The sequence below is a fragment of the Peromyscus eremicus genome, chromosome 13 (assembly GCF_949786415.1).
Source record: "Peromyscus eremicus chromosome 13, PerEre_H2_v1, whole genome shotgun sequence".
NCBI lineage: Eukaryota > Metazoa > Chordata > Mammalia > Rodentia > Cricetidae > Peromyscus > Peromyscus eremicus.
Window position 1 is genome coordinate 56,364,691 of NC_081429.1, and position 23,929 is coordinate 56,388,619.

The 23,929-nt window shown below is 41.2% G+C and overlaps 1 protein-coding gene across 1 annotated transcript in view; it reads left to right on the top strand.

The window, feature by feature from the left end:
* Dnah7 (dynein axonemal heavy chain 7) overlaps nucleotides 1-23,929 on the top strand; it is a 255,152-nt gene that overhangs the window by 163,059 nt on the left and 68,164 nt on the right. The window contains exons 45-48 of the mRNA XM_059278864.1: nucleotides 495-675; nucleotides 3,596-3,781; nucleotides 7,403-7,566; nucleotides 19,641-19,795. Of these exons, the coding sequence (XP_059134847.1) occupies nucleotides 495-675; nucleotides 3,596-3,781; nucleotides 7,403-7,566; nucleotides 19,641-19,795 (686 nt within the window). The remainder of the gene's footprint in view (nucleotides 1-494; nucleotides 676-3,595; nucleotides 3,782-7,402; nucleotides 7,567-19,640; nucleotides 19,796-23,929) is intronic.

Below are 23,929 nucleotides of genomic sequence, written 5' to 3' on the forward strand. Positions count from 1 at the left end.
CTATTTCTTCATGATTTTCAGCTGCTCCATTGGATTTTATTATGTATTTACTGTTTTTTGGTTGTTTCAATACAGGCCCCACTAAGAGCCCTAGCTGGCCTGGAACTGACTGTCAACAGGCTAGCCTCCAACTTGCTGAGACCCTCTTGCCTTTGTCTGCTGAGTGTGGCACACGCTTGACTCCGACCATCATTTTTTTGATTCCCAGTACCCTCTTCTTTCTCTTCTTTGTTGCCCTGCCCCTTCCCAGTCACAAAGTCACACAGAGGCAACTTCTAATCTGTCATCTTAATCCTCAAGTCTTAGTGATTATTTCTTATACTTTGTATCAGATTTGATTCTCAGATAAAATATGGAGTCTGGAAGTCGGTGTAAATTCTGTATAAAGAAGTGTTTTGAGTCATTGTAAAGAGTATTTGGAAAGTAAATTCATGTTAAAAACGTTCCCTATCATGTTCAGAGGATGTTAATTTTCCAACTTTATTGCTCTGTAGAGTGGCAAAAATTGTAGCTCCCAAAAAGATAAAACTGGCTGCAGCTGAAGGGGAGCTGAAAATTGCTATGGACGGTCTTAGAAAGAAGCAGGCTGCCCTGTATGAGGTCCAGGACAAGCTGGCTAAGCTTCAAGACACGCTTGAGTTGAACAAGCAGAAGAAAGCTGATTTGGAAAACCAGGTATGTGCTGGCAGCTGCAAATGTGAGAGGATCCTCCCATTGCAAATAAGGAAGACATTGCTACCAGCGCAAAACGCACCAATCCTGTTTTCACATTCTGGTCTTTTTCTATGACCTGAACCCAGATATCTGGCATGTCTGCACACTTTTCACAGTGACATACTTTTTTTTTTTTTTTCCAAGACAGGGTTTCTCTGTCTAGCCCTGGCTGCCTTGGAACTCCATCTGTAGACCAGGCTGACCTCAAACTCAGAGATCTTTCTGCCTCTGCCTCCTGAATGCTGGGATTAAAGGTGTATAGCATCAACACCAGCCTACCTTCTTTTTCTCTAAAATCTGCCCTGTAAACTGTAGTTGAACACATATAGGACATTGTGTCAATCTTTAAGATGTAACCTGTTACTGAGCATGATTACATTTCTTTTCTTTTCTTTTCTTTTTTTTTTTTTTTGTTTTTTGTTTTTTGTTTTTTGTTTTTTGAGACAGAGTTTCTCCGTGTAGTTTTGGTGCCTGTCCTGGATCTCACTCTGTAGACCAACCAGGCTGGCCTCAAACTCACAGAGATTTACCTGCCTCTGCCTCCCCAGTGCTGGGATTAAAGGTGTATGCCACCATCGCCCAACATGATTACATTTTCTTTAAATAATATAACCATTAAGTGAGAGTATATAGTTGCTCACTGGAAACATTGTTCAACTTTGCTGTGTGTTTGAAGTTTACAGGTTTTTGTAATAAAAATGTTGGAAAAATATAAAATGAACATATAAATGTCTGTTTGGGGAGGAAAAAAGAAGTCACAGGAAATAGAAGTCACAGAGTCTTTTTTTTTTTTATGGTTTTCCAATGGCAACATTATTGTAGTCTATGATCTGATTCACTAGGAAGCTAGGAGGGTGGAGGTCCTTTAAAGCAGGAAAATTGAGTAAGAAAGGCTTAATTTTGGAAACATCAAAATTATCACCCATTACAACCTTGTGCCTTTTCCTACCTATCTGTAGGTGAACAATATTTTATGTCTTTTAATCTTAAATAATGGTTACCAGTATTGGGAAAATGCGTAAGACAAATTCTTACTCTAAAATAACGTAAATGTCTCTCTTCCTGATCATGGAGTTCTCCATGATAAAATTTCACAGTCTGAATCCCAAAATAAACTGTATTCACCTTCTTTTATGAGTAATGATGTTTGCCTTTCTGAGGTCTGGTCTACCTCATTCAATGTAACCTTCTTTAGGTCCATCCATTTACCTGCAGATTTCAAGATTTCATTTTTCTTTACATCCGAGTAGTATCTATTGTGTATATGTACCACATTTTCCTTATGAATTTCCCTGTTGAAGGACATTCAGATTGTTTCCATTCCCTGACTACTGTAGATAGAGCCACAGTGATCTAGCAAGCAACTCAGAAAGACCAGTGCCCCGTGTTCTCGCTCATCTGTGCTTCCTAGCTCCAAAGCCTCAGATACAAGTGTAGCTACGACCCCTTATCAAAGACGCTTCTCCTTATAGCAAATGGCGACCATCACCGAAACCATAACTGGACACAATGCAGAGATAAACCAGTTGTGGGCAGCCCAGCCACAATGGCTGCTTCTACACCGTAACTCCTACATCAGTGGCTCAGGGAACTCATGCTCCTGAGTGAGCAGAAAGGCTGTAAGGGCTAGACTACCAGGAGCCTGCTGTGAAACAGTCTCTCCTGGGAATGGCTGCATAAACAAGGCTGGGCCAGTGGCAATACTAATGGACATGCTAACAAGGAGTGGGTTATGAGGTCCCACTCCTAGACCAAGAACTGCAAACAGAGAGAGGGAGAGTTAGCCTTTCCCAGGGATGAGCCCCCTTACTGACTGTCCAATTCAGAGTGGTCAGTCTTGAAAACATGTATACACCAACAAGAAAAGAATGGGCTCAGCAGTTATGTGTGTGTGCGTCCGTACACATATATGCATACATATATGTAACAATAATAAAGAAAAGGAGACTCTCAGCTTGAGAGGAGGGGGTATGGGAGGAGCTAGAGAGAGGGGAGGGGGAAGTGATTGCAATTCTATTACTATTAAAACATTTTTAAACAAGTGAAATAAATGTGTTGATTTCATTTTAAAAAGAATAGTGACATTATCACTTAAACATTAAATCACAGTGAGTCAGTCCAAGCACCCTGCTGGAACTCTGATCTAGGTTTGAGTGCTCTTCCCTAAGTCTGCCACCCTGAGAATGTCTGCCTCTTTCCCTTTTTATCGCATTGTTTAATTGTGTCAAATAAACTTGGGATGATTGTCCGGTGGAGGAGGCAGGCTCTCAGCCATTGATTGATGCTCCCTTGGAAGCTTAATTGCAGATGTCTGGGAGGATGACACCACTTAACTACTTAAAAGATTGTGCTTTGTAAATAAGTGTAAATTGCTAAAGCTCTTAACCTTTAAAAGCAACCTTAAACCAACTAAGTTAATGAGGAGAAACCTTTATAAAATATTGAAAGTACAGTACTAATGCTGGAACCCCGGCCCTTATATATGCTATGCAAATACTCTACCAACGTGCTTCATCCTGAGGCTCCCCTATTTTTTCAGATCATTTTAAAATATCTATATTTGCAGAATGTTCTTTGTTAGTCTCAGTCTCCTGTGCTGAAGGTCATTTCCTTAGAGTTAGCCTATACTAACTATTATATACTAAATACCGTGTAGGAATTCCGAGAACATTATTGAAGTTATTTACTTGTTTTAAAACACAAGATGTCATGGACTTTCCATATCTCAGGGAGATGCATCATGTTTTTCTTCTTTAAGTGCATTTTAGAACTTCAGGCTAGTTTATAATTGAGAAAAAATATCTCTCGAGTTTGGAACTCTGCAGCATTTTCAGCTTCTTTTACTTGTTGATGTTGATAAAAGCTCACCTTTATTTTTGAGGTTGATCTGTGCAGCAAAAAGCTAGAGCGAGCCGAGCAGCTGATTGGGGGTCTGGGAGGCGAGAAAACCCGCTGGAGCAACTCGGCACTGGAGCTTGGGCAGCTGTACATCAACCTGACAGGGGATATCCTCATCTCCTCAGGGGTGGTCGCCTACCTTGGGGCCTTTACATCAAACTACAGACAGGTGAGAAATGCCCTCATGTCTCTCCCTGGCTTCCTTCATCTTTGCAACATTAACCTCGGGTTTGTTCATTTGTTGTTGTTATTGCTGTTGTGGGGAAACCAGAGAGCATTTTTTCCAGTTTGTTTGACTTTAACTTTTGGTTACTACAAGGAAAAGCAAAATACTTTTAAATTATTTGTACTTACATATTTTAGATATCCTATAAATTGCTTCATAGCCAAAAGATGCTAGATGAAACATTGTTTTAAAATCTAGTGATGAAATTTTAGTTCCTAACCAAGTGTAAAGGAATCAGGGGTCTGTGTGTGTGTGTGTGTGTGTGTGTGTGTGTGTGTGTGTGTGTGTGTGTGAGAGAGAGAGAGAGAGAGAGAGAGAGAGAGAGAGAGAGAGAGAGAGAGAGAGAGAGAGCGCACCCATTCAAGGGGATGCATACCTCATCAACTACTCTGCATGGACCTTAATAAGTCATTCTAAAACCATGTCAGAGACTGAAACATTACCGTCTGGAGACAAGCCTGCCTTCACTGAGGGCCTATCCTTCCCCTTAGTGCCCTTGAGTATTGTGTCCACAGAGCTTCACTGAGGATTTTCTCCTCGGCACAACTGATTCTTCCTGCCTCCATTACAGTTCCTCTGTTTATTGAATTTGTAAAAACGAACTATTTTAAAGTCCTCACTTGTAGCTTCTAGCCATAGCCTTTTTGCTTTGGAGGCCTCTGTATTTACTTTGTATTTACAGAGGCACCACGACCTTCAGATCTTCAGCTCGGCCTGTCCATCTGTCCATTGTTCAGATGAGCTCCCAGGGGGTTGCATTAGTGGCTTGCATGTAGTTCAGCTGGTTAATGTTTAACTTCACTATCTGGTTAGTGACAGATTAGTTTGCTTGACAGTTTTAGACATAGAAGCTTGTCAAGCTTGAGACAATTCCCCAGAGCCATCAAGCTAGTCAGTGAGAAGGTGGGAACAAGAACCATGGCCACTTGACTCTATCCTACATCAACTTGGAACGATGGAAAGATCAGCAGACATTCACACCCATCTCTGTTGGTTCAAAACATACTCCTGGGCATCTCACTGACCCCCACACTGAGTATTCATCTTCTGCTTGGACAGCTAGACATGCCACACCACACAATGACCAGCTCTCTGTAAGAGCCTGAAATATATCTTAGAGAAAATACCAGGAAGTACTCAGCGGAGGATGGGAACATGGGTGGGAGGGCAGACAAAGAACTTTGTATATCGTACTGCAGACAACGTCATAAAAGATAACAATGGTAATATAACGTACAGAACAAAATTTGGAAAGGTGAATTTCTGACCTGAATTAACAAAAATGTGTACTTGACAAAGGCCAGGGTGTTTTCCTGGTCACCAGGTGTCTCCCTACAAAGGGCTGAAATGTTCATTGCAAATGGAGAGGACCAAAGAGCAAAACTGTGCCTCCCAATGGCAGGCTTCACTGTTTTCAACTCTGGGTACAGCCTCTGCTTTTTCATGTGTAGTCTGCTGAGCTCTGAGCTCAGTGATTTCCCCTTTTAGGCTCTAGCTCTCCTGGAGGAAAGTAGACAACTTTTTAGAGGTCCTTGAATTACCCAGGTTTCCCAGGGAAACCTCTTGTTATCTCCACAGAATTATCCAGATACATAATCCCCAGGAAGTACACGAAATCTAGCTAATCCCATCCCACTTACTGTGTTATCAACCATTGCGCCAACCTGCTGCAATTCTTTCCAGTAACACCTCCTGTCATACGCACAGCTGAAGGAGAACTTGGCTTTTCATTCATCTGAGTATCTTTGTGTTATATTCTAATATCCAAAGAAACAATAATCACACATAACATCCCACAATTAAGAAACAGAAGCCTGGCTTTACTGAAGTGATAAAAAATTAGCGTTCTTGGAAGATGAATACCTTGAAATTATGTACTACTGGTAGGATGCAATGAAGAAAATAGTCATCTGTAATTTTATCACAAACAGATACTGGAACTTTCTAAATAATACTAACAACTTAAGGTCATAAAGTCACCACTCATCCACTACTATGTCCTTTACGAGTAAAATTAGGAGAAGGTTGATACAACCTATCCAGCAAGAACCGCAGGGAGAGGGTAGTTACAACCGAGCCCTTCCCAGCACCACCTGTACCTACACAGGGCATCCTCATTAGCCCAAAACAGGTACCAGCATCATGTACATTCACTTTCCCATCACTTGCTTATGGACATCCTCCTTTTGTCTTTCTATTTTCTTCCCAGTCATGTCTTTTACTATTTCTGAAGCTTTTTGTCTGTCACCTGACTTGAACATTAGTATGGATGTTAGTACTGAGCACTCTCCTGGTTCCTGGGCATCATAACAGACCATGCCTCTTATAGACATTCGGAGTGTAGCCTGACCCTTTTTATAACACAATAGCCTTTGGGTGGTCCATCCTACAGAGCACATGAGAACCAGAAACAAATGTTTTCTCTGTCCCCTACTCATTCTGCAGGTTTAGGCTTGTATTATAATAATATAGTATTTTTCTGAGTATTTACAATTTAAATAAACTATGTAAACTGCATGGAGAATGTGATGGTTAGTTATAATTGTCAACTTGACACAATCTGCAATCACAAAGGGACTGTCAGTTGGGGTTGTCCACATCAGGTTCGTCCATGAGCACGCCTGTTAGGGATTTTCTTAATTGCATTAGTTGAGGTGAGAGGATCCACCCTGACTGTGGGCAGCACCGTTTCATGAGGCAGACTCTGGAAAAGAGAGAGCTGAGCAGTAGAGGCATACATACGGTCAGCGTCACTCTGCTCTCAACTGAGGGTGTGACTAGCTGCTTTAAGTTCCTGCCACCTCTCCCCAAGTTGATTTTTGTCAAGTTATTTCATCATAGCAACAGAAATGAAACTAAGCCAGAGAATGTCAACTGCTTTGTAAATTTAAACTTTAGAATAATACACAGTAACTGTTCTTTCTAATACAAAAACTCCAACTTTTTCATGTGGTCTATCTAGGTTTTATCTCACCATTGATTACATTTAATTTTCATTCCTTAATTATAATTTTATTTGAGAAAGGTTTGATACATGTCTTAGTTAGGGTTTCTATTGCTGTGAAGAGACACCATGACCACAGCAACTCTTACAAAGGAAAAACATTTAATTGGGGCTGGCTTACAGTTTCAGAGATTTAGTCCATTATCACCATCGTGGGAAGCATGGTGGCATGCAGGCAGACATGATGCTGGAGAAGGAGTTGAGAGTTCTGCAACTTGATCTACACACAACAGGAAGTGAACTGTGTACCACACTGGGTGTAGCTTGAACATATTAGACCACAAAGCCTACCCTCACAGTGACACACTTCCTCCAATAAGGTGGAAACCTACTCCAAAAAGGCCACACCTCCTAATAGCACCATTACCTATAGGCCATACATTCAGACACATGAGTTTATGGGAGCCATATCTATTCACCACAATACACGAATCATTTTTGATATAGAGCTTCAACAGTAGTTGATTTGCTCAGTAAATAGTGATTGAGGAGTTTAGATATTATTCCTTTGATAACTACCCACCAACTCATGTCTATATTTTTTTGTGAATTTTTTAAAGAACCAAACCAAGGAGTGGTCCCAGTCGTGCAAAGAAAGAGACATCCCTTGCTCAGATGATTATTCTCTTATGGGTACTCTGGGAGAAGCTGTTACAATTCGAGCTTGGAATATTGCCGGATTACCCTCTGACTCATTTTCCATCGATAATGGGATCATTATAATGTAAGGAAAAAAATCTTTTCTCACAAATGATCTTTAATATCTAATTAGTAGACATATTTATTTGCAAACCTTTTTAACAATTTTAGCTAGTAAATATTCACAGTATTAAAATGTTTGCTAATTAACTGTTTTAATTATTTTCTGTTAATATTATAATAAAGAGCAAAGTTTTTATTTCCATAAAACACAAGTCCTGTTATAAAAGGCTAATACATACACAGTGGTGGGTCTTTGATGTTAATTGTCCTCATTGTTCCAAAAGTCTGTCCTTGTCCCTATTGTGGGACAAATTTGAGAGTTTTCGGGACAGATGTTTAAGTCATCAAATTAAAACATTGGACACACATCTTGTTTACTTGCACAATGCCTCCTTCTGTTTTCCAAAGATGCTTGGTGATGATAATCCTGAATACTGGGCACTTACTAAGGACCTAATCCCATCTATTACTTTAGCTGAGTAAGGCATTGATTATTTGGGAAAGTTTATACAATTTGGACAAGTTAGAATACAATTAACTTTGGGAGCTATTAACACTTAAAAGTCTTTGACTTTCAAAAGTCAATGATAGGAATGAGTGTAATTGGATTGTATCTAAACATTTATTGGATTAAAGTGAGTATTATTTAACTGCTTGGTAAGTAGACCAAATCTTTTTTTTTTTTTTTTTTGAGAGGCAGACTTTGATTTTCAGTAGAGAGAAACATACTTATTTCAGTAGCTATAATCACTGAGAATGGCCACTCTTTCTCATCTTACGTGTTTGGAGATGAAAACAGCAGAACTCTCTGAACTGTACCACAGTTAGATGACCTGGACCAGTAGGTCATTCCTTCTTCAGTGAAGGTCCCAAGGGGAAGGTGACCAGGGGCTGAGAGGGTGGAGACGATAGGAAGGTTTGGGGTCAGGAAAGCTTGCACAAGCCGACTGCTCGTGTAAGCAAATGTATTAGGAAATACAGCATCTTATACACGGTGTTCCTGAAGGGAAAAATGGGACAGTGTCAGCCGAAAGCATCGTACAGTGGTGTGAAGTCAGCGGCAAGCTAACAGGCAAGCTAACCAAGCAGGCTGCCCAAAGGAAACCCCGGGTCTCTCAAGTGCAGCCCAGACCTAGCACACAGTGGCCTTGTGACTGGTAACCACAGCTCCTTGGGGTGCACAGAGTTGGGTTCTCAGAATCTAAAGCCAGAGATCTCCCGCAAGGTCTGGCCCCAGGCCGTTACTGGCTTGGCCAAGCTATGCTCCTTTTCAGACAAGGAACTAAGGAAGTCCCTTCCCTAAGGCCTCAGGGAAGGCCCCAGACCAGCCTCACCCTCAACAGTTAAATATTCAAATTCTGTGTCCTCCTGTGCCTGCTGCTGTGGATATGCATTATCACGACAAGAAAGAAATCTGCGGTTTTCAACAACCCGAAGAACATTAAATAAGGATTCTCTTTATACAACAACAGAAGGACAAATCGTCCAAGTCAGAAACAGTGACTGCTGACAAATCCAGATTCCACTGGCAAACAATTGACTTTAAACTCTTATAAATTCAAGAATGGTGGAGGGCCACTGGGATAGCTCAGCAGGTACTGGCTTGCTGCTGAGGATGATAACCCAAGGCCCCACAAGGTTGAAGGAGAAAACGGACTCTCCCAGGCTGTCCTCTGACCTCCACCAACACATACACCTGTACAAATGTATAAATAAACATTTAAGATAGTAGCAAAAGGACCTGTAGTGGAGGGAGGGAAAAGGAAGACTGAAGAGAAACATATATTTTTTTTGGTCAAAAAATACTGCAACATAATGGTAGTGATGTAAGCAAGTAAATAGAATGCTTCTTCACTCTTATTTCAACATTTTCATCCAAAAAGTGGAGCCATTTGAACTAAAATATATTGCATAACACCTTCCACAATAAATGCTTTCATGGATTATTCTAAAAAGAAAAAATACTTTTCTATCTACCTTCAAGAACATACCCTTTGAAATTTTATTCATCTAATATTTTGAGGAAGCTCTAATTAAAAGAAAAATACAAGGTGAATTCACAATCTCCTGACCTTGAATGAAGAAGATGTCACATGAAGAGCATTGTTTGATGGGACAAAAGTTGGATACGGCTCTTAACTGGGTATAGAACAATATTCAATTTTTTGTAGTTACAGAGACTCACTCAGAAGTTCACATAAAAGGGGAGGCAGGCTGGGCGTGTTAGCACACGCCTTTAATCCCAGCACTTGGGAGGCAGAGGCAGGCCCTGTGAGTTCAAGGCCAGCCTGGTCTACAAAGTGAGTAAAAAAGAGGGCGGGGGGCAGTATTATCCCAGCATAGTTTATTTAAAGCATTGTCTTTTCCCCATCAATTTTACCTTTGTATCTTTGTTAAAAATGTACTGTCTCTATACATGTGGTTCTGCTGCTGGATTTTTTTTTTTTTCCCGAGACAGGGTTTCCCTGTATGGCTTTGGTGCCTGTCCTGGATCTCGCTCTGTAGACCAGGCTGGCCTCGAACTCATAGAGATCTGCTTGGCTCTGCCTCCCAAGTACTGGGATTAAAGGTGTGCTCCACCACTGCCCAGTTGCTGCTGGATTCTTTCTACCCTGAGCTATAGGCCTGTCAAGATGCAAGTACTGTATCATCTTGATTCTGGAAACTTTGGGTTGTCTTGAGTCAGGTAATATATCTTCCTTTTTTTTTTTTTTTGTTTTCCTTTAAAAAAATCTTTTTGTCTGGTTGTTAACTCAATATAAATTTTAGAATAAAATGTAAATATCTAAAAAATATCCTCTTGGACTTTTATTGGGGTTACATTGATAGTCCTGACAATATTGACAGACTGACAAGTTATTAAGTCTTCTACCTGATGAATGTAGTATATTTCTCCACCTGTTTTAACAGGTCTTTAAGTACTTTGCTGTTTTATGTATGCACAGTATTTAATTTTTGTTTGCTCTTGTACATGGTATTAATTTTTTTGTTTGGTTGTTGGCTGCTAGTATTAGGAATTCCTCTGTTCTAGAGAGGGTTATTTGCATACTGACTTGGTACCCTGCAACTTTAAAAACTCACTTGGTCCTTTATGTCGGTTTATTAGGCTATTGTGTACTGCCAATCATGCTGTCTGCCCAGTGACACTTTAATTTCTTTCTAATCTGTGTGCCCTTCGCCTCTTTCTCTTGGCTTATTGCACCGTCAATGGCTTCCACTATAATGCTGCAAACGGATAATTAAATTGAACACTGTTGTCCGCGAGGTCTACAGGGATGCAAACACATTGAGCATCACAGAGTCGTTTCAGCTGTAGGCAGTTTTACTGCTGCTGGTGCATTGATTTCATTGGGTAGAAGAAAATCGCTTTTAGTCTGTGTACTGTCCAGTTTGGTGTTGACTTGACACAAGCTGGAGTCCTCAGAGAGGAAGGACCCTCAACTGAGAAAAGGCCTCCATAGGATCCAGCTGTAGGCATTTTCTTGATTAGTGATGGGGGAGGACCAGCCAGCCCACTGTGGGTGGGGCCGCCCCTGGCAGGTGGACCTGGGTGGGTTCTATAAGCAGGCCTAGCTAGTCATGAGAAGAAGGCAGAAGGAAGCACTCCTCACTCCTCCATAGCCTCTGCATCAGCTCCTGCCTCCAGGTTCCTGCCCTGTGTGAGTTTCTGTCCTGACTTCCCTCAGTGATGGCTGTTCCCTGGAAGTGTAAGTGACATAAACCCTTTCCTCCCCAAGTTGATTCTGGCTGTGGTCTTTCATCACCGCAATAGAAACCTTAACCAAGACAGAGACTGTTAGCAGGATAAAGGGCTATTGCTGTGACAGACCCGTGTTTGGGAGAGACTTTGGAACTTCAGGCTAGAAGAACCATTGGATGATCAAAGCTTGGTGAGCTGTTCTGTGGGAACCTGGAAGATAAGAGTGTTGAGAGAAATGCAGATGATGGAGGCCTGGTTTGTGAAGTTTCAGAGGGAAGCTAAAACTATCAGGGCTATTAGTATTGAATTAGAGATCTGTGGTTCTGGTCAGCTGGGACTGAAGAGTCAGCAATGATTAGCAAGAGACCAGCACCCCTGAAGAAAAATCTTTGCTTTCCTGGAATAATTGATGCTGGTTAGCTAGAACTGAGTAAATAGGGGTAATTTAAGAATATACCAACATTATTGAGGTTAAATCCAGGAAGTGTTTCCCAAGGATCAGCACCTTGAAACTGTGTTCCAGTGGTGGCCAAAGTCATACCTCATGCTGGTAGCTGAACTTGGTAGTGTGAGAGCCACCCAGGTGGTATTGGTTTTGATGGCATGAGGGGATTATGGAGAGCAGCTGAGGCTTAGCACCGTGTGGAAGGGCTGGAGTCCATAGAGAGAGCCCAGGGGAGGCTATTGGTGAATGTGCCGCCCAGTTGCGGTAGAAGATCCAGCATTTTGGAATTGTCAGTACCGTGGTGGGAGAACTTTCAAGAACAGTAGCAGACATGGAGTTAGCTGAGCAAGCCTGAGCCTAGGAGACAGCTAAGGGGCTGCATAGGGCGGAGCTAGAAGTGACCACAGCCCTTTAGAGGATTGCGAGGGAATCCCAGCCACTGTTCAGATTGTGATTTTGCCCAGGCTCTTTCCTCTTGGGAGAACAAGTTATTTGATTTATTTTGGCTTTATAGGAGCCCATAGTTGAGGCTTGGAACTTTTAATGATGTTTTAGATTTTTAAAGAGACTTTGAATTTTTAAAAAGACTGAATTTTAAAGTGTTTGAATTAATAAACACTGGGACTTTAAGTTTGTAATATGTTTTATACTGTGAGATTTATAAATATGTGATCTTGGGGACGAATCAAAAAGGAGAGGTTGTGGCTTCTGTGTGTCAAGTTGGTAAGGAGTCAGTTGTGCTGGCTGGTTTTATGTCAACTTGACAGACACTAGAGCCATCTGAGTGGAGGGAACCTCAAATGAGGAAATGCCTCCATAAGATCCAGCTGTATGCAAGTCTGTAGGGCAGTTTCTTAATTAGTGATGTGAGAGGACTCAGTCCGTTGTGGGTGGTGCCACCCCTGGGATAGTGGTCCTGGCTACTATTTAAAAAAAGGCAGAGCAAACCAGTAAGCAGCATTCCTCCATGGCACCTCATCAGTTCCTGCCTCCAGGCTCCTGCCCTGCTTGAGTTCCTGTCCTGACTTCCCTCAGTGATGGGCTGTTACTGAAAGTGTAAGTGACATAAATCCTTTCCTCTCCAAGTTGCTTTTTATCATGGTCTTTCATCACAGCAATAGAAACCCTGATTAAGACAGTCTGTAAAGGACTTCTGGAATTAATGGATGTTAACTCTGCCAATCTCTCATCGTCTGACTATTGAGATGATCTTATAGTTTGGGACTTTTTTTTAGGGCGGAGGGGTTCTTTTGCGTGGTGTGGTGTGCGTGCCTGTGAATTTGGTATGTGTGTGTGTCTGTGTCTGTCTGTGTGAACGCATGTACTGAACCTGGAGCTCACTGATTCAACTGGACTGGCTGCAGAGTGAGCTCCAGGAGTCCTCCCATCTCTACCGGCCCAGCACTGAGAATAAGACACCCGCCACTGCCCTGCCTTCTATGTGAGTACAGGGCCTCACTCACTTTACACTGACCTGTCTCCCCAGCCTGTGCTTACAGTTCTTGATGTTTAGTTTACTCCTACGGAGAATAGTATTAGTTGATTAGTTGGTTCTTAGTCTGGTTTTGTTGTTGTTTTTTTGAGTGTTGATCTAGCTTTTCACTTCCCGGATAATTTTTACCTTGTTGAGATTTATTTTCCTCTATATAGATATCTGGATTCAAATTGCTGATATTGTACTGACAGTTCTCCATTTATGTTCATGAGGGCCATTGGTTTGGGGGTCATGTTAAACTGGGCTTATTATAGGAGTTGGGAAGATTTCTCCTCCATATTTTGGAGTAGAATATGCAGAATTCTTCCCTCAAATATTTGGTAGAGATGACCCCAGAAATTACCTGGAATTTTCTGTTAAAATGTTTTATATATGAACTCAATTTTTAAAAGTTTATGTTTATTTCAGGTTACCAGTATCTTAATTATGAGTTTGACTAGCTTTTCATCTTTCAAGAAATTAGTCAGTATGTCTAAATTGTTAGTTTTTTGGGTGTGGGTGGTTTTAGTATTAACTTCCTGTCATCCTGATGTATGGAGGGTCTGTTATGATAATCTCTTTATTGGTCATGATTTTTTATATTGTCTTTTTCCTCTTTAGTATGTTAGATTTGGAGACATTTTGTCAATCTAGTAGCAAAGATTTGTTTTATTTCATTGATTTTGTTCTTCATTTCTTCTTTCCTCTAGTTCTAGGCATAAACTCTTTTCTTTTTCTGGCTTCCTAATGCTGAAGCTGAGGTTATTTTATAGTTTTTCTCATCTGTGGATTTAATCCTATAAATATCTCACCTTTTGCTTTAGCTACATAGCACAAATTTTGATTCACTATATTAATTTTCCTTTCTTCTCACTGCTGGCTTTGAACCCAGGGCTTCAGACACAATAGACAGGTACTCTAACCACGGAGCAACACATCAATCCTGAAGTTTTACTTTCTCATTTCCTTTAAATTATTCTATCGTTTTTTTCTTAAAGACTTCCTCCTTTTTCATTAATGTTTAGAAATGTTTGTGAGAGCTGGTGGAGTCAGTTCAGCAGCTCAGCCTGGATAGTAGGGGTCTTGGGCCTTTCCCTAGCACTGAGCTTCATAGCGATGGGCTAGTCCTGAGTTCTCAGTCTGAGGTCTGGACTTAACCCCCTTCTCTCTCAGAAGGAGGGTGACACCAGCTTTGACCCATTACCGGAAGAACAGGGTCTGCGGTCTCTTGCCTGCTTTCCTTAGCTTTAGTGCTGGTGTAGCTGTTAAGCTTGGCATGTCATGGGCGAGGCGGAGGATCTTGCTCACCCATTGTCTCGCTCTGCCCCTTCGACTGTGTATTTTTATGGAATTTGACAATCTTCTCTCATGTATTTGGTCTCCTATCGTAGTTATTGGCATGGCTGACTATTAGTCTATCGTCTGGATTGAATTAGGTGAGAATACTAGAAAACCTTCTGTGTATCCCTGCTGCCCAACTTAACTCAGTCTCCAGTTTGGAAATGTAGCTAGGCTGAAGTGCACATGAAACCATAAAAAATAATAAAATACATACATCTACCATTTTTATTTTTACACCTGTTAGTTTGTTTCTTTTTCTCCTATTTTTAAATTATCTGAATAATTTTTAGCATTCTTTTTTATTCATGTACTGACTTTTCACCATAATACTTTGCAGTTTTTAGCAAATATTTTCACAATCTCAAGTTAATGTTACATGAGCTCAATTAAAATGCAGAATCTTTACAATCATATAGGTCCCTTGATCCTTCTTGATCATGGCATATGGTAATAGTGTGGTAGTCATGTGTGTGGTGTCCACACATGGTTATTTTTCTGTGTCAGTTAGCTTAGTTAAGGGATGCCCACATTAAGGGTCTTTGCAGAATGTGTCTGTGACAATGTCTCTGGATGACACTGACACTGATCTGGTGGAATAGGTGAAGGAAATTGTCCTTACTAATGGGCAGTGGGGCACAGGGGCACAGCCAATGCCTGGAGAGCCGAGACAGAACAAACGTTAGAGGAAGAAGGAAGCCCTCCATTTTGCTTCTTGCCTGCCTGAGCTTTGAGAAGAGCTCCTTTGGCTTCCGGCCCTCAGTTTGGGATTCACTTTGATCCATGGGCCTTCAGGCTGGGAGGGAGTTGTATCAGCAGCTTTCCTGGATTAACAGATTACAGACAGCAGATGCTAACGTGTCAGCCTCCATATTCACGGGAGCCGTTTCCTGACAGTAAATAAACCAATAGCTAAACCCTGTTAGTTTGGTTTATCTAATAGCACATCCACTGCACACACAATGCCCTCACTGATGGTAATAACGCTTTTGTCTCAATATTTGTGCACAGTTTAGGACACACAGGCACTTCATTATTATCTGTTTATTTCTAAAATTCCAAGTTTTCTTGTATCACTTCCTGTCAAGGTGGAAGCCTTTTAGCATTGTTTAAAACAAGGCTGGTTGGGAGCAAAAATGAATTTTTGTATTTTGCCTTTAGTCCCAAAGGACGGTTTTGCTGCATGTAGACTGCTGGGTTGAAAACTGTGTTTTATTTGGTTGTTTGGTGATGGTGGCAGGGACTGAACCTGAGGCCTGGAATGTGTTAAGTGCCCTGCCCTTATCTCTACCTCACACCTTCTGGGATTATTCTATCACTTTTATTTGGGGGGCAGGGTCTCCCTGAGTTATCCAGGCTCGCCTTAAACTTACTCAGTGATCCGGGTAGACCTTGAACTTGCCCTCCCCTTTGCCTCCTGAGTAGCTGTGATTATGGAGCTGTGCCACCAAATCTGGCAGTCAAGTTCTTTCCTTTGCCGACAGTCCACTGTGGTGGCTCCTTTGGAATAATGGCCACACCTAACATTCTTCAAAATCATTCCCTAAGTGTTTAGGTTCCTGCAGGCTGATTAGGCTGTGTCACAAGGTGTTTGCTTTTTATCTCCTTCGGGTTTACGTGAGATTGTGACCTTTTGTGTTTCTCTGCATCAGGGGAGAGTTCAGCTTTAGCATTTTCAAATACCTTTTCTGCGCTGGTCTCTCCCTCTTGCCCAGCAGGAGCCTCGTGTAAGAGCTGCACCTTGCAGGGTTGTCTAACAAGTCCCCCAGGCAGTCTTCTCCCGGTCTTGTTTGTTGTTTTTATCGTTCAGTTTTGCCCATTTTGTGCTCAGTTGTCTGGGGATGCGCTGATAGGTCCATCGTCGCCTTTTTACCATTGAGCCCTGGAATATTTATTATTTCAGACACTGTTTTTCAGTTCTGAAATTTGTTTTTATTCATTTTATCTTTTTTACTTCAATGATGAGATGTCTTTTCTCCATTTGCTTAAAACATAGTCACCCCCACCTCCCAAAGAATAATTGTAATATCTGCTCTGGAGTTGTTTTTATTTCTGGTTGTTTCAGTGTCTTTTTTTTTCTTGAGAAGCAAATGCATTCTGGTTCTTTGCATAATAAGTAACTTTTTCTAGAACGTTTGAATGTGAAATCCTGTGTCCTGGTAAAATCCTGTGGGCAGGACTGAGTTTGGTTGTACCAAGCAGACGAGTCAGTTAATATCTGTCTTCTAGTTCCGATGCTTTCCCATGTGTGCTCAGACGTGAAAGGCTTTGACATGCTTGGTGGGTCTGCTCCTCAGCACACACTATCCAGAGGCTAGTGTGGGCCTTAGATACACGTTGTAGTTCTCAGTCTTTGTTAGAATAAGCAGCAGACAGAACACTTAGCACTCGTACCTGCCCCGCCCCACCCTGCCAAGCCCCGTCCCACACCACCAAACCCCGCCCCACCAAGCCCCGCCCCACCAAAGCCCCGCCCCTGCTCCCATGCTTGCTGGCTTATACATCGGTATTTTCTCATTTCTCCACTTTGAGAGATTTTCCCCGTGTCTGCTACAGAGTGACTCTGTTAATCCAGAAAGTAAAAGGAAAGGGGGCAATCACAGCCTCCCTGTTAATCATTTTTTTTCTCACTGTTTCTTTTATTCACTTCTTAGAATCCAAAAGTGGTTGAATTTTGTATTTTGGAGATTTTTGGGGGGGTGAGGGCAGGGAGAATCAATTGAGGACGCAGGGTACCATGGGCTTATTTTGGTCAGCATCAGAAGTCCTTCGCTCTGATTGTGAAATGCTGTTCAGTGAACCAGTGTTTTCTACACAGAGATAACCATGTAGAAAATTTAAATTTTTGAATGATTTAATTTCTATAATGTTTGCCAAATGTTTTTGCTATTTTAAATTAATGCTATTAAATATAATTATATTGAAAATATATTAAATATCAGAGGAAAAAGAAGAATCAGCATGTACCCTTCCCTCAAAGGACTACACAATTTATTTGGGTGATGTAGTTAAGAAATGATAGAATTACCCTAATAGAATATTGCCATTCTGTGAAAGCACTGTAATGTAATGAGGATGGATTGCTAAAGAGATATTGAGCGAAGAGATCAAGAAAGGCTTTGTGGACTACAGAGCTTCTGAGCTGACCTTGAAGCATGAGCAGAAGTTGGACATGAAAAGATTGGGAAGAGCAATCTTTTGGACAAAGAAACAGCATGGACCTGGACATCAAGGCTAAAAGAACGTTGATGCCATAGAATGGCGGGCGAGCTGTTCAGCTTCTTTGGAGACGTCTAAATGCCATTTAACACATATTTCTCTACACTTAAACATATTTCTAAAATGTGACATGGTGAAAACCTTTACACATTTATAGTTTTATTTCTTTTTTTTTTTTTTTTTTTTTTTTTTAAAGATTGTATTTATTTGGTTTACAGCATGTATGACTGCAGGTCAGAAGAGGGCGCCAGATCTCGTTACAGATGGTTGTGAGCCACCATGTGGTTGCTGGGAATTGAACTCAGGACCTCTGGAAGAGCAGTCAGTGCTCTTAACCTCTGAGCCATCTCTCCAGCCCTAGTTTTATTTCTTTATGATGTACTTTCACATCCCTTCATTCTCTTAAGCGTACTGTTGCATTTTTATTACTTCCATCTAAGATAAAATACTAATCTTCGATTTGTTTTTTTTCTACATATTGTTAATGCTAAGGACTAGAAGACCCCCCCCCCCCCAAATTTTCATATGTTGAAGCCATAGTCCACAATGAGGCTTTAAGGTTAAGTGAGGCCTTTAGGGAAGATTCCTGTTCCAATAAGGTTCGTGTCCTTGCATGGGGTGCATTTGAGGATAGCAATGACATTGGCCATGTACAAGGCCAGGAGAGAGGTGTCTGGAGAAACCAGCTCTGAGACCTACAGTTGCAGCTATAGGTCCAACCTATAGTTGGACCATGGGAAGCTGCCTACTTAAGCTATGCAGTCTGTAGGAGTTGGTTATGGTGCCCAAGTAGACTAACACATAATATGGTGTCAAAGAGTGAGGCTGTCTTTCTTACCACCTGAGCTACATGTCTTGTATCATACTGTAACTTACATGCTAACCATAGAATTGCTTTCAAATTCAGGAGAAAAATTATCCAATGGCGTTCTACATGTTATCGTAAGAGTGAGGGAGATGGCATCCCTGCTTGGTTCCTATTTCCTCCCCCTCATTCATTCTTCGTTCATTGGCAGTGATTCTGGCCAGGGTTATTAAAATGCTAAGTGCCGATTACACATCATACAAGGCAGGAAGCTGCATGGCTGCATCTCTCAAGAAGGCAGCAGATGCCGGCTGACTCTTTTGGTTCCCCAGTCCTAGACATAAATTGAGTCCTGATGGCTTCTGCTCTTGGCCTTGACCCTTGTGAGTGGGAGTACACCAGTAGGTATGAGCTCTCCCAGGTGTGAACTTTGACTTCAAAGAACTCACTTTTGTGCATAGGAAGCTCACAATCACAAGGCACGTGTGCAACAACTACATAGATGACATTAAATACACAAGTGTTGGAAATAAGGCGGGGCCTGTGGTTGTAGTAACACTGTGGTGTTCATAACTGTTATGCAGTTGGACGATAGAAAGCTATGCTGTTCATTTTTTTTCTTAGATCATTCTATCTTTACTGAAGAGAGAGAGACGGGGGGGGGGGGAGAGAGGAGAGGAGAGGAGAGAGAGAGAGAGAGAGAGAGAGGAGAGAGACTATAAATGGATCAAATTCTTTTTTCTTTTTCTTGTCCAAATGTCAACACATAGAGATACACAGAAGCTAAGGAAGTGAAGTAACCTGCCCAGGCCACAGGATTAATTAATATCAAGGCCTAGTTGGGGAAGTGGAGTTTTGTAGCATATTTTGCAAGAGCAGCAAATATTATTAAGGTTTTAGAGACTGTTGTATTCTAGAAGGAGTGAAAGGATGTGTGTTAACTTGTGAAATGGCCTTTGTAGTTTTTCTACAGTGTGCTCAGATGGAATGTGCCTGCTTCAAGGAAAAGAAGGAAAACATAACTAACAACAGACAAACCTACGGTCAGGTGGGATTGACTACACAGAAACTAGTCCTGGCTTGACTGAATGATCTCCCCTCTCTCCTGTCTTCAGGAATGCCAGAAGGTGGCCTCTGATGATAGACCCTCAGGGCCAGGCTAACAAGTGGATCAAGAACATGGAGAAAGCCAATAGTCTCCAGCTCATTAAGCTGAGTGACCCAGACTACGTCAGGACGCTGGAAAACTGCATCCAGTTCGGGACTCCTGGTATGTAGGATGTCTCACGAGTGCGTACACACACTTGTGACTGGTTTTTGAAAACATCTGTGTCAGGCTTGACACAGTGATGACTTTGCTGATCCCATTATTTATTGATAGTCAAATGAGAATGTGAGGTCCCCCCAGATAATCATCCTCTGGAAGGCAAGGAGGTTTCTATTGTTACAAAGTACATTTGTGGCGCTGCTTTCTAATTTAGATGTTTTAATTTTTGTCTGCCATTTGCTTGTCTTCAGTTTTCATTATTAATCTCCTGCAGTTAAAAAGCCCGTTTGATATTGATAATGCCAATCATATTTGAGTACAACTGTAGTTCCACTTTCTGTTTCTTCTTGAATTCTGCTACAAAAGGAGTGGGGAAATTGAGCGGATTTTTACATGCTTAGTTAGTATCTGACATTCACAATGGAGAGACTAGAAAAATGACAAGAACTGTTTTTAATCAAGGTCTTATGCAGCTGTCATACTTGCCAAAACAAAACCCAGCATGCTTGTGATGTGAGCTAATTGGGGTCCTATTCCAAATCTGTGTAATTTATCAAATTTAGCCAAATAAATACAGGCGTTTATGAAGCCGTAGCGTACGCAGCTCCAGGAGAAGTTCATCAGGTCCCTCTTGCTGTGAGAGCTGTAGAGCTCTGAGTCATAACAAGTATGCTAGCAGTCCTACAGCATCCGTGTTTCCATGTTAATAATATGCTTGCTTTCGAGTTTTAATTTTAGGATTTTAGTATAAGCATGAAACAAAAAAATCTAAGTCTATTTATAAGACTTTGTATCTATGGAATGGAGCACAGACATGCACACACACATGGTATTTCATTCTGTTGCTATTCTTGAATTTTAAAATATTTTAAATTGACACAAAATTGTATACATTTATGATGTACCATGAAATGTTTATATGCACACATTCTGTCAAATCATGGAAAACATATTTATATCCTCAAACATTTATTATTTCCATATGGTAAAAAAAATTCAAATTCCCTTCTAACATTTTAGGAAAGTGTATAGTGCATTATCTATAGTTACCCTACTATGAAATAGAGTAGCTTGTATCTATGGTATTATGGGAAGTGTACAGTACATTATCTATAGTTACCCTGCTATGAAATAGAGTAGCTTGTGTCTATGGTATTATAGGAAGTGTACAGTACATTATCTATAGTTACCATGCTATGAAACAGAGTAACTTGTATCTGTGGTATTATAGGAAGTGTACAGTGCATTATCTATAGTTACCCTACAATGAAATAGAGTAACCTGTATCTATGGTATTGCAGGTAATATAGGAGCTATACAACAAGGGAGGTATAATCCCTATTCAAATATTTTGCTTGAGTGATGTCAGAATCATTCAGGATTACTGTGATAAAAACAGAAGTTGAGTGTCCTTCATGTAAGGACCAATGTCCTGTTCTGGGTAGGGCCTTTGGTTCTGGATTCAGAGTATCTGCCTTTGCTATTCAGTGTTTGGTTCAATAACTGTTTCCTCATCGCTCATTAGCTATGTAGTGGGGGAGAAATTACTTACTTACTGTTTATTGTATAGTTAGTGTCTGTTGACTGCTCAGTTCGCAGGCTTTTGTTGGTGGTGTAGCTTGTATTGGCTTTTTCAATTCTGAGGATCACACCTGGGGCTTTGAAAAGGCTCAGCATACGCTCTCTTCTGTGGTGGCTTTGAGCATGTGATAAGTGGTTTATTTGTAATATCTTAAAGTATAATGAGAAAGCCACAGGTGACACTCTGTGTGAATTCAGAAAAACCAGGCAGGGTTTCTAGAAGGAATCATCACCTTAAATGCTTTAAGCAACTAAAATTACTTAATATGGATATTAAAATATTTGGAATGATAAAAGACAAGTGATGGAGTGTCTACCACCTGCTTGGCATTCTTCACATTTCTCTGACCTCAGCCATGTATTTGGATGTTTAATTCCATGATTATAGAGCAGAACAGGTAATAGAACTGAACTATCCAGTGTTTTTAAAAAATCCTGCATCCGAATCATGGGAGAGAAAGCTACTTTGTGTGTCTTTAACACTACATCAGTGACGGATATGAAACAGGAGAGAGCAGAGAATCATAGGTCGCAGTGCACAGGGCAGAGGTGAGCAGTACTGCACAAACCCTCAGATAGGTTTCTTGTACACTGTGCCTGGGATTTCAATGTGTTTGTGTGTACGCTGTGCACTAGCATTTAAATGTGTTTGTGTGTATGCTGTGCCCTGGGATTTCAATGTGTTTGTGTGTACACTGTGCACTAGGATTTAAATGTATTTGTGTGTATGCTGTGCACTAGGATTTAAATGTGTTTCTGTGTACACTGTACCTGGGATTTAAATGTGTTTGTGTGTATGCTGTGCCCTGGGATTTAAATGTGTTTCTGTGTACACTGTGCCCTGGGATTTAAATGTATTTCTTACTCAGAGTTTCATCCACAAAACTCACTTCGTTTTATTGAGAAGGCAGGTAAGTATTAGAGAGAGCTCAATGGTTTAGCCAGGAGTGCATGTCCCATGAAGGGATGCTAGGAAGAACTCCCAGGTCTTCTGCCTCTGGCTAATTTAAAAAAAAAAAAAAAAACAAAAAAAAAAAAAAAACACATCTAATATTAAACATCAGAAAGAAGTGAAAAGTTTCAATTCTCATAGAAAGGTGGCAAGCTCTATTTATATAGTCAACCATCAAGCAAAAGTCTGAAAACCTAAGTGGTGAAAGCTCCTTCCATCTGAGAAGTTATCTTTAGACACTGGCCTGTTCAGGGACTGTGGCTTTAGATCTCTTCTTCACAGGCAGCCTGGGTGGAGAGGCAGAGCGCTTTGCCAACTTCAACCACCTGCCTCTGCTTCAACAGGAGCCATGTGCCCCTATTCTTTTTTTGTACTGAATTTTTTTTTTTAATCTACTTTGGAGGAAAATAAAAAAAGATTCTGTTATTTTAAAAGGTTGGCAACCAATGATCTTGAAAGTCAAGGTGCATCTGTACCTATATTTACTATCTCAACCAATAAAGTATGAATAGTATGTTGATCATATAAACATCGCAGAGGAAGAACTCCATGGACGTGAAGATCTTCTGAAACTCTGTGTCACATCTGGGCCGCCTTTATTTCTCTTGTCTTGACTGCCAGTCATTCCTCTTTGTGTCAAGGCTGCCAAACTACCTTGTAGTTTTTTGCTTATTTATTCATCCCACCAGTAGACATCTTTTTTGTAATTGCACATACCAGGCACTGTGGTGGGCACTACAGACCAGCGTGAACGGGACACACCGGGTCTGTGCTTGCATGCAGATGACAGAAATGGCTGGTGAAGTGAGAACTGGAAAATGGAGGTGTGAGCACAGGCAGGAAGTCCTTAAAATAATGTGACACCGTTTTCCTGACTCCCAAATCCTCTTCTATCCATCTAGTAGATCTTTTAAGTTGTATCTTTTCAGACACAATGTAAATTGCTTGCCATGGTTGGGAAGTGTTCCCTGAGGCTCCTGTGTCAGAAGGTTGTTCCTCAGGTTGTGGTGCTGTTGAGAACATAACTTACCAATGATTAATCCATTCGAGAGTTCATAGTCTAACGAGCTATCCTGAGAAGGGGCTAGTGGTGCGAAGTAGGTAGCGTGCCTTTGAAGAGCTCATTTTGGTTTTGACCCCTTCCTGACCCTCTTTCTGCTGTCTGGTTGCCATGAGGCAAGCAACTTTCCAATGCCACATGCTCCTGCTGTGGTGTTCTACTTTGCCACAGACCCACAGTGAAGGGAACAAGTGACCATGGACTGGAGTCTCTGAAACCATCAACCAAAATTCTTCCTCATCTATGTCTCCGGGTGTTCCTATCACAGTAGCGACAGGCTGACTCTCAGGCAGATTCCCCAGACTCTGCTGTGGGTGTAGACAGTCATCCATCTATCCTTGGGTTCAGTCAGACACCTATGTTCTGGCAAATAAGCAAACGATGGAAATGCCATTTGTCACCTTTAAGGAATATCCTTAAATGAAGTTCCTTTCTTTCTGGTGGGCCGAATGTGGATAGGTGGAGAAGAGGAAAGTTCCAAGTCTAAAGAGAACAAGGATTCCTCATAACTCAGGCATGCTGCCCCTCCGTCTCTCAAAGGACT